The following is a 10,027-nucleotide window of genomic DNA, read 5'->3' on the forward strand; positions in this document are numbered from 1 at the left end:
GATGTATGAAACATTCCGCCGTAGTTCCTTAAAAATATCTTGGAATCAGTCAAAATCCTCTATTGCGTCACTTCCGGGTTGGGTGTTGATTTATACCTCCTACCTGACGAGACGGATAATGTTGCAAACGAACAGACACTCATTGCGAGAATTTAAAGCGATACTCGTATTTAAAATCAATACACTCACATGTAAAACATTGATTCTGACTGGTAAACCTTTACCTTATACCAAATAATGCATTTATGGAAAATATTAATAACTGATGACAAGATCGTAACCCTGTATTAAAAAGCTGAAAACGCAAAAATGTGAATAGTACCTGATTGGTGAGTGCTAAAATATTTACTGTGATCTACTATCGTCTCATAAGGTAGAAATAAGGTGTTTTCTGCACCTTTATTTTAAATTTAACTCGCTTTCCTTCATCAGAACTATTATTTTCGACATCTATTAATCCTTTTTGGTATATTAAAACAATTGTATTAATTGTGGTAAATCTTACTTGGGAGCAACAGTGCATATTTATTGCACTTCTCTTAAATTAAATTAGCATTCCAAAGATGTAAACACGCAGACAATATTTCCAAAGTAAGAACTACCAGAAGGATGTTAGTCAGAGGGCTTGAAATTACTGCTTCAATTTATATCTTAACCCCTTCGGACACTGTTTTCATGATTTTGAAGAAGTTTTCTTGTTGATCTTAGAAACAGGTAAAACAGTGAGAAAATGGACAATGACCGGAAAAGCCATAACTATTAGGATATCATCTTTGGCTCTTTCTTCAGTGTGTGTATATCACGTGATACATTACGTCATAAATGCTACTCCGTAAGGAAACAATTTGCTTCAAGAAAGAAAAAGAATGAAGATAACTTTACTTTTTCTACACCATTTTAAATGAAACAATAAGTATACCGCTTTAAGATCCCCACCGCCGTTTAATTACCGGAGTTATCTTACCCACATTTTTTTAAGTGGACGGGTAGGTAGCTTTGGACCTTTTGGTTGCTAACGCTCCTCTGAAGAAATTAGACAGAAATATTTTTTGACACCGCAGATGGCGAAAATTTGTTTTGAGTCGGGTCAGTTTTACTGAGTCAGTCGGGTTAATCGGTTAAATGGACCACAGATAGGATGTTGCTATTTTTAGAAACAGAAAGTATTTCCGCGCTATTCATAGGTCAATAATTGAATTTCTACATCGTAGTTTTTGGAAACTCGGTGATGTTTTATCTCACGAATATTCGTTTAAAATAAATTAACACTAAAAGGACATGCAGATAGTTGATTACGATACATCTAACAATGTGAGTCATTACAGTAAAACATGGATTATTAGTGAAATCTACGCGTAAGAGACGATTTTCGGTTGAAAAGACAACATGTCAACAAACAGCATGGAACTGGAATATTCAGATATTCGTGTAAAATGGTTATAAATGTAAGTATGTTTAAAAGCATTTTATGTGTTTTAGTACGCCACTTACTTCTAACATACTATCATACATGTACATACCCGTTATTTGTTTACTAAATGCATATTTTCAAAGTAAACCTGTGAGGAAAAATTACGCGTGGTTTGGGGATCGAACCCACGACAGTTGGGACACTAGCAAAACTCATTTGCTTGGTGTAGGTCTCGCCAATTCTGTCAAAGCCCAGGCTGTCTCGAATCATTATCAACCGTATGCACAACAGCGACATATTTATGCCTACCACCCCTTTACCTTTGCCAAAACGGATATTTAGAGCATATGTATAATAATTGTGCATTTGGTTTTTACGGTGCTAGTTTCTGATGGTTGACAATAAGAAGTCTGTAATTTCTTTTAGACGGAAACATGATAAAATATTACAAAGTCAACATTATGTTATGAAGAATTTCATCCTGCATTAAATACTATGTTAGAACCTTTAGAGCTGATTTGACAGCCATGTCTGTCCACAAGGCAGCCGCTTCTAATAGAGATGATGTGAGTATTTTATATAACACATATTTGACTTGGTTTCTTTTTTATTAGAACACTGTATTCAAAAAGCCAGTGGTGGGGGTAATGGTGGTGGTGATGATGATGATGATGATGATGATGATGATGATGAATTTTATCGATAAATATTATCAGTCGCACAGCTTTGAAACATTAAACATTATAAGTTTATATATACATATATATCAGCATGTGCTTTAAAATATAGTGAAGAAATAATAAATTGTTTTTATTTTATTTTTGTATATGTATGCCAGTATAATCATCTATACTAATTAGTAAGAGATGTTTTAAAGGATAATGTAATAATCTTTACACTAAACATTCTTGATGGGTAGCCCTTGAAGTTTTGATGGGTAGCCCTATGAACACATTTGTCCCATAGTGTGCCCTAATTATAGCTATGTTGATGGTTAAAGCTTTTTATAAAAGTGTGTATTACATGGATAATACCTTAATAATTGCATAAGCGTACATCAAGTTAACCGAAAGAAACTTTCATATTGGATCAACCCCCTTTATATTTTATAATTGAACTGTTACCAAAATATCTAAATGATTCACCTTAAGTAAATTTACGCTATTTGCATGTTTTTGAACCCATAATTGATAAAGTAGGATGAGAAAAACCGAAACAAAACATTTTATGTTCATCTAGTTTCTATGTCTTTTGAAAGCCTTTGGAGCAAAACCAACTACTGAAATTTGATACTTATGCCTGGGATGTTGAATTGTGAATTAAAGGGACTTTCTCATGTTTTGGCATCACAAAAAAAGTTTAGACGGTAATGCATCTGATTGCATTAAATTATCATATTTTTACTCTAATTTTATTTTTAGAAAACTGATACCATATCCACTCGCCCAAAAGGACTCATACATAATCTGACGGATACTTTAACCTTTATTTAAACATTGGTAGCATTAGGTGATAGTGTGAATCAAGCAATCTCGCTACAGCCTTTTGCTGAATCGCGTTGCTAACACTTTTCAAAGTTGTGGACTTCAAAGACAATATTTAAGCATAAATTATATCAACATGGTGACGTCAGTATCTTAGTCTTAACACTCCTAATGATTTGCCACACTTTATTTCGTAATAAACAAATCCGTAAAAAGGTCACTAAATAAAACCTGAAATAGTCCCTTTAATGCGCACACGGTTATGAAAAGTGCAAAGCGTGTAATACTATATGATTTAAATGGGACTGATCCGGAAGATATTTGAAAGATGCCATGAGTTTGGATCTCTCTCATTATGTGTGTTTGTATAAATGTGTGTTTGAATTATTTGGAAATACTCATAATTTACTGTTGGAGTACAAAAGATGGATCAACATAATCCATCGTAAATATTTTTTTCTATGAAATAATTCCATGTATTGTACCTATATTGTGCCTGTATTTCTTGTTTCAAAGTTTATCACTTCGGTCGTTTCCTATACACGATTAATGACATTATATAATTAATGAACAGATCTCCGTGATTAAGATTTGTTGCATTTATTTCATTTTAGTTTTGACAAATTAATATGTTGAAGTTACATATCAAAAATCGATTTCTAGTATCATTTGCGTTTAAATGCACATGGGGTAAGTTTGCCACGGGGGACGCGGGTAATCCCTCCCCCACAGACACGCCGGGGTAAATGTTGGAATATGACCACGGCATATTTTATTTGTACTGTTATCAGATACCAGAGGTTGGAACTGTTTTCTCAAGATAATCAACTGAGCGACATCAACAATGACATCGATAACGACAACAACCATGGTCAGGAAACTATTCCAAAAACGATGGACACCGCGTTAAAGGTAAGACTGTGAATGATTATAAATGAAATTTATTAACTAACAAATATATATTGGCTCTTTATTGCCTGATAAAGGCATATCACTGCTCCAAGAAGGTTAAGATAACGTCCAATTCTGACCTTGACCTAAAAATAAATTGCAACTAATATTTATTTCGCCTGATACTGACATGTTTCTGTTTCTATAAATGCCTACATGCCTTCCAATTGTTACCTTGACCTAACAACAACAACAACAACAACAACAACAACAACAACAACAACACAACAACAACAAAAATTACAACAACAACATGAACATGGTCACAAATAAAAAGCGTAACAAGGACTCGAGTAGTCTTGCTAATATGTTTCAGGCCTCGGCAAACACAGAAGACATAATTTCAACGGACCTAAAAGCAGCCAGGCAAACTGAGAACCCTGCGGCCGGGAGTAAACAACCGTCTAGACGAAGAACAGACCACAAGGAAGATGTTGGTAATATGTTTACAAAGCTATTTTTTTTTAATAAAAACAATTATGGGTTTTAAAATTTGTAAAGACTGCCTTTTTCATAAAATACCAAACAATTACAACACCTACAATTATTTTGATGTTTATCTCTATTCGAAAAGATGGGATATAAGGTCGGTCGGTCGGTCATATTTGGTCTGGCGGTCAGTCGGTCGGTAAACCATGTTTTGTCAGCACAATAATCCGTGAAATTCAACTGAGGATTATGAAACTTCAATGGTCGTTTGTTCTTGGTCAGAGGATTGTTATTGATTTTGGGGTCATAAGGTCAAGGTCACAGTATTAAGTGTTAGAATTTTTTTGTCCGCACAATATCTTGAAAACGTGTTGAAGAAGGATCATGATAATTCAGTGATCATCAAGTCAAAAGTCAAGGTAAAGGTCAACAGTGTTTTAAAAGCATTTGTTGCACAATACCTTAGAATGTTTTGACTTACGGTGATGAAACTTCACTGGTAAATTGCCCTTGTCAGGCGGATGACGTCCGTCGTGTAGATCAGTAGGTTAACGGTTAGGGTACAGTCAACAGTTTTATGAAAATATTTTCCGCGCGAAAGCTTGACCTAGAACAATATACAATTTAATTAAAAGCATTCAATTGACCAGAAGACGTTCATAATATTTTGTCGGGTTAAAATATCAGAGATCAAGGTCACAGCCACTGTTATTTGGAATGTTTGTTCTGTGCAATAAAAAGTAAACACTGAAATGCTTTTACCAAAATACTCCACTCGGTGGGTGTTGTCCTTGACCAATATATGACCCATGTAGTTTTGAGATCAGTAGATTAAATGCTAAGTTTGCCATCAACATAGTTTTGAAAACATTACGGCACAGTAACCTGAGAACGGTTTTGCATTTAACACAAACTAGGCCATTACAGTAATTGTTTTGATAACTTGGACCGCACCTTTACGGCTAAAAACTACTTGACCTTAGACCATTCATCTTACTAGATCATTACAAGAAAGGTCAAGATTACTGTCAAACTTGTTTCTACCAAGAATTGTCCGCACATTAACGGCTGAAAACTACTTGACCTAAGATTATGCAACTACTTCACATGTAGGTGTTTCAGAGTTAAGTTTTCAAACGTCAAGCCCACAAACAATTTCTATGCATTTCTCCTATGCATTGAAATTGGCAAATTCTTCTCACAAAGAGACGCTCAGAGGCTTTATGTTTTACGAGGAAGGTTTATTTAAAAATACAATAAGCCATACGGCCCATGAGGATAAACACACTATCTACAATGGTACGTACACATACATGAATAGGAGAAGGCATTCTCTTTTGTTTACAATGCTAAATAGAGGATTATAATGATAATAGTTAGTTATGGATCATAACATTGCAGATACTCAATATTTATTTCATAGTATACGTCAAATTTGAATTGAGAACATAATTCAAGGATATTTCGTAATAGTTAGATATTATTATGATTGCATGCTTAGAATTAAATATAACAGTTAAATAATGTATAAATACATATCGATGGCATCAGTTTATAAATTGTATGATTAAATCGATTTGCACATCCAACCATGTAAAGACAGACCTAGACACTGGGCGAAAACGAAAGTGCGTCGAGGACTAACACACTATTTACATCGCGTAATTAATTCAACGATGGAAATGCACGAAATTTATCCTGCATACACCGATTACCTGTGTATTAAAAAACTATCAAATGGTTCACTCAGCTAGATCATCACTTTCACGTCGCTATGCCGTCAAATTCACTTCGCTAGGCCGCTAGACCGCCAACATCTCTCCGCTAGGTCGTTAAACCACCAACTTAACTCTACTAGGCTTCAAGACCGCCATACCACCATCTTCACGCCGATATGTCGCCATATTGTTAACTTATCGGACACTACTGTTAATATATACATAGTATGAAAGTGATATACCAGTATACCTCGTGTGATAGTGTTTTATGTACTCGTTCTTTACTTTCCAGTGGTTGTCGGTACAGGTAATCCTCAGAGTATTTCAACAGGGATGTATTACTATGACGGCACAGAATTTCAACCTATAAGAGATCCACAATTGCCGTCAGAGATGGGGTAAAAACATTTTATTAATACTGTAAGGTTTATTTTTATTATTTCATCATCATCATCATCATCATCATCATCATCATCTTAATCATCATCAGTACCAGCATCAGCATCAACATTAGCATCGTCATCATCATCATCATCATCATCATCATCATCATCATCATCATCATCTTCATCATCTTCATCATCATCATCATCATCATCATCATCATCATCATCATCATCATCATCATCATCATCATCATCATCATCAGTACCAGTAGCAGTATAAGCATCAGCATCGTCATCATCATCATCATCATCATCATCATCATCATCATCATCATCATCATCAGTACCAGCATCAGCATCGTCATTAGCATCATCATCATCATCATCATCATCATCATCATCATCATCATCATCATCATCATCAGTATCAGCATCAGCATCATCATTAGCATCGTCATCATCATCATCATCATCATCATCATCATCATCATCATCATCGGTAAACACTTTTAAAACACGTCAAAATCAAGATATAACTTCCATCATATTCTTAGAAATTCTGACTAGGGAGCGTGTCCCTAAAAATTGAATTGTATTACAAATTATTCCCGAATTTCTAGCCCTATGGCCATGTCCGACGACGGCAGTAGTTTTCTATGGGTCGGGGCGGCAGGATCACGTGACGGCCGCGGATCAGATAAACCCGAAAGCGCCTATACGTACGTGGACAGCATATGTACGTATGTCGTATATTTAATATATTAAAAAATACGATTGAGTGTTAGCTCACAGGAGTTCACATGAAAAGGTTTTGTGACCAATCGTCTGTTTGATATCTTACGCATTCATGAAATTTGGTAATAGTGACTCTAAAACAGGTAAATGTTCAAAAACCTTACGCAACATGCTCTCCCAAAATCTTCATGAAACTTTGTCAGAGACTGATTGGTTATAGGTCATATTTGATTTTACGTCATATCTGATTGAACAATCTCGCTAAGTCACCTATTGACGTTTAGTTGATACTCTTGGGGCCTCAATTTCTACCAAATTATCATCAAACATTATCGAAACGTGTGTCAGTTTTAATAAGATTTAGTTTCATGTTGGTCCATATTGACTCCGAAAATAGGTCAATGGTTTAATGCTAAAACACATCACTAACACTCTAGACGCTATACAGTCGAACCCCTTTGGCTCGAGCTCGCTTCGCTGGAAAACCTCGTTGGCTCGAACAGATTGTAAACGACCGATTTCATTAAACTGAAAGTAAGCATTCCCGCTTGGTTCGATTTTCAGAGGCTCGAGGTATTTTCGCCAGTCCCTGGGAGTTCGAGCCAACGGAGTTCGACTTATGTTATCTAAATATATTCATGAAACTTGGTCAGATACTGTTTGTGTCTAGGTCGTTTTTAAGTAGACATCATATCCAATTAAAACATTACCACTAAGCACAAATCCCCAAGTCATTTGTAACATGCTCAAGAGGTCACAGTTTTTACCCATATTTATCAAACTTGGCTAGAATGTTTGTCTATATCTAAGTCAGCTTTAATAATGTGTCATGTTCGGTGAAAATAGATCTGAAGGTCAACTGTTTGATCAACTTTGTGATCATTCTAGATGGGGTTTTTTCTTCTCGATCGTCTAACCACATACATAACACTTGTTCCTAGCACCAGGATGTGTGAATGATAAACCAAGTTTGATTAATTGTAAAGCAGGAGTCAAAAGAAGTGCACGTCTAGTTCAAATGGTTTTCAAATGCTTCGTACTATTCCAAAGTTGTTCTTGAAGACTGAAACAATTATAATTTTGGTTTGCTGAATTTCTAGTTATTTGTATTTATAAACATAGATATAAACATATCTGCTATTGTCGTAATTATTGCTCATACAAATAATACTGGAATCACTTTTATTTGAATTTTAAAGACCCGGGCCGACGATGTAGGGCAGAACTAGGCCGTCGAGTTATGGCAAACCCAGGACGTGACGTTTACGTTTCCACCTCAATGACGGACCTTCAAACGTTAAACGTCTCAATCAACGTCAGTCTAAACATCGCAGAACTTCTCCGATCGCATCAGGGCAGTACGAACGGCGATCGAAAAACGTCAAACATTACTGAGACAGAAACGTCATGGTCAACAAAACTGTAATAGATTAATAATATCTGTCATGTGTGTCCGTTCCGGATAGAAAATTCCGACCCGAGGGCACCTGCGTTGCCAGGTAACGAGGCTTGCCGGCTACGCAGCGTGCCTGAGGGTCGGATTTTTTCTGTCCGGAACGGAAACACATGATTGATATTTTTTCTAGCACACCTTAAATTCATTTTTTTTTAAATGCATAGTAAAGCGCATTTTTATGCATATCATCAAAAAGCGCGTGCGATGATGTTTACTGACGTCATGACGCGCAGTCTTTTTTTATTAACTGCACTAGTCAACATCTTTCTTCAGCATCACGTCTTTTAAGGGTTATTCTGTTTTGTTTTGAAGGTATATTTTTGTAAAAATAATGTTTATGTAAATTATCTATTAAAATATCTTAGTTATGGTTACATACTGTGTATAATAAAAGAAATACGTAAGTATTAGTTCACAGCGCGTGGCTCATCTGGCATTGGGGGGGGGGGCAGATTGAGTTTTCAAGCACGGCTGAATTCACCGGAAATGTCTAACCGGTGTGTTAGAAAAGGGTATATATATCGTCCGAATCGATGTATACGGCCTAATGTGGTACATATTCGGAAGGAAAGCGCCAATTATAAACTTACGTCAAATAAGTAGGTGATGAACAGAACCATCAGCAATTCAATGAAGATTGGATTTGTGTCAAGTGATTTAAAAACCATTTATTTGTGGAGTAAACTCTACACCAAATGGAATGAAATTATGTGCTAATTAACGAAAGTTTACCTTTTTAATTTCGTTAACGTAATACACCAAACTTTACAAAGTGGTTGCTTCCCTTGCCGTACGGGACACTGTCACCACGCTTGTCACGAGGTAACGAGCAAAGTCACCTGACATATTTGAAAAATGTTAATTTTCGTTTCATTTAAAATAACCAATTATCTTCAACAATAAAAAAAAAAAACGTTTTTAAATGGACCTTGAATAAAAAAATCCATACATTCGTGTAATTTCGTCCAAAATAAATAATGTATAGCCAAAACACAGCTAGTGTCGTATACGTGGTGGAACAGATTGTTCTGTGTGTCAAGGGAGATTACTGCGTAGGAGATTTGTCACACACAAGGGAACAGGAGCTGGTGCTAGACATACAAATCAGTGTTAGGATTTGGTATTATCATCAATATGTGTCACCATATATGAAAGTCATTATTTGAAATTTGAAAGCTATTTTTAACTTTGATCCCTTAAAGATGCACTCTTATTCCAAAATAAATTTGTTTTAATTGATCAAAAAGGATGAATAAATGTCGAAAACAATTGTTCTTATAGAGGATACTGAATTTAATTTTCTTCCCCATGAGACTATAGTAGACCACAGTAAATCTTTTAGCATTCACCAATCATTTAATAGTTTTTGCGCTTTCTGCTATTAAAAACACGGTTACAATCTTGTTATCAGTTATTAATATTTTCCATAAATGCATTATAAAGTAAGAAGTAAAAGG

At 35.4% G+C, this 10,027-nt stretch overlaps 1 protein-coding gene across 1 annotated transcript; it reads left to right on the forward strand.

Annotated features, from left to right (window-relative positions):
* The first annotated feature begins 3,230 nt into the window (after positions 1-3,230).
* Positions 3,231-9,772, forward strand: LOC128232860 (uncharacterized). Its single transcript, XM_052946636.1, has 6 exons — positions 3,231-3,340; positions 3,687-3,807; positions 4,163-4,283; positions 6,286-6,391; positions 7,000-7,115; positions 8,314-9,772. The coding sequence occupies exons 1-6, from the start codon at positions 3,321-3,323 to the stop codon at positions 8,538-8,540; spliced, it is 711 nt and encodes a 236-aa protein (XP_052802596.1). The 5' UTR covers positions 3,231-3,320; the 3' UTR covers positions 8,541-9,772.
* The last annotated feature ends 255 nt before the right edge of the window (positions 9,773-10,027 follow it).

This window comes from Mya arenaria, chromosome 4 (assembly GCF_026914265.1).
Source record: "Mya arenaria isolate MELC-2E11 chromosome 4, ASM2691426v1".
NCBI classification, from domain to species: Eukaryota; Metazoa; Mollusca; class Bivalvia; order Myida; family Myidae; genus Mya; species Mya arenaria.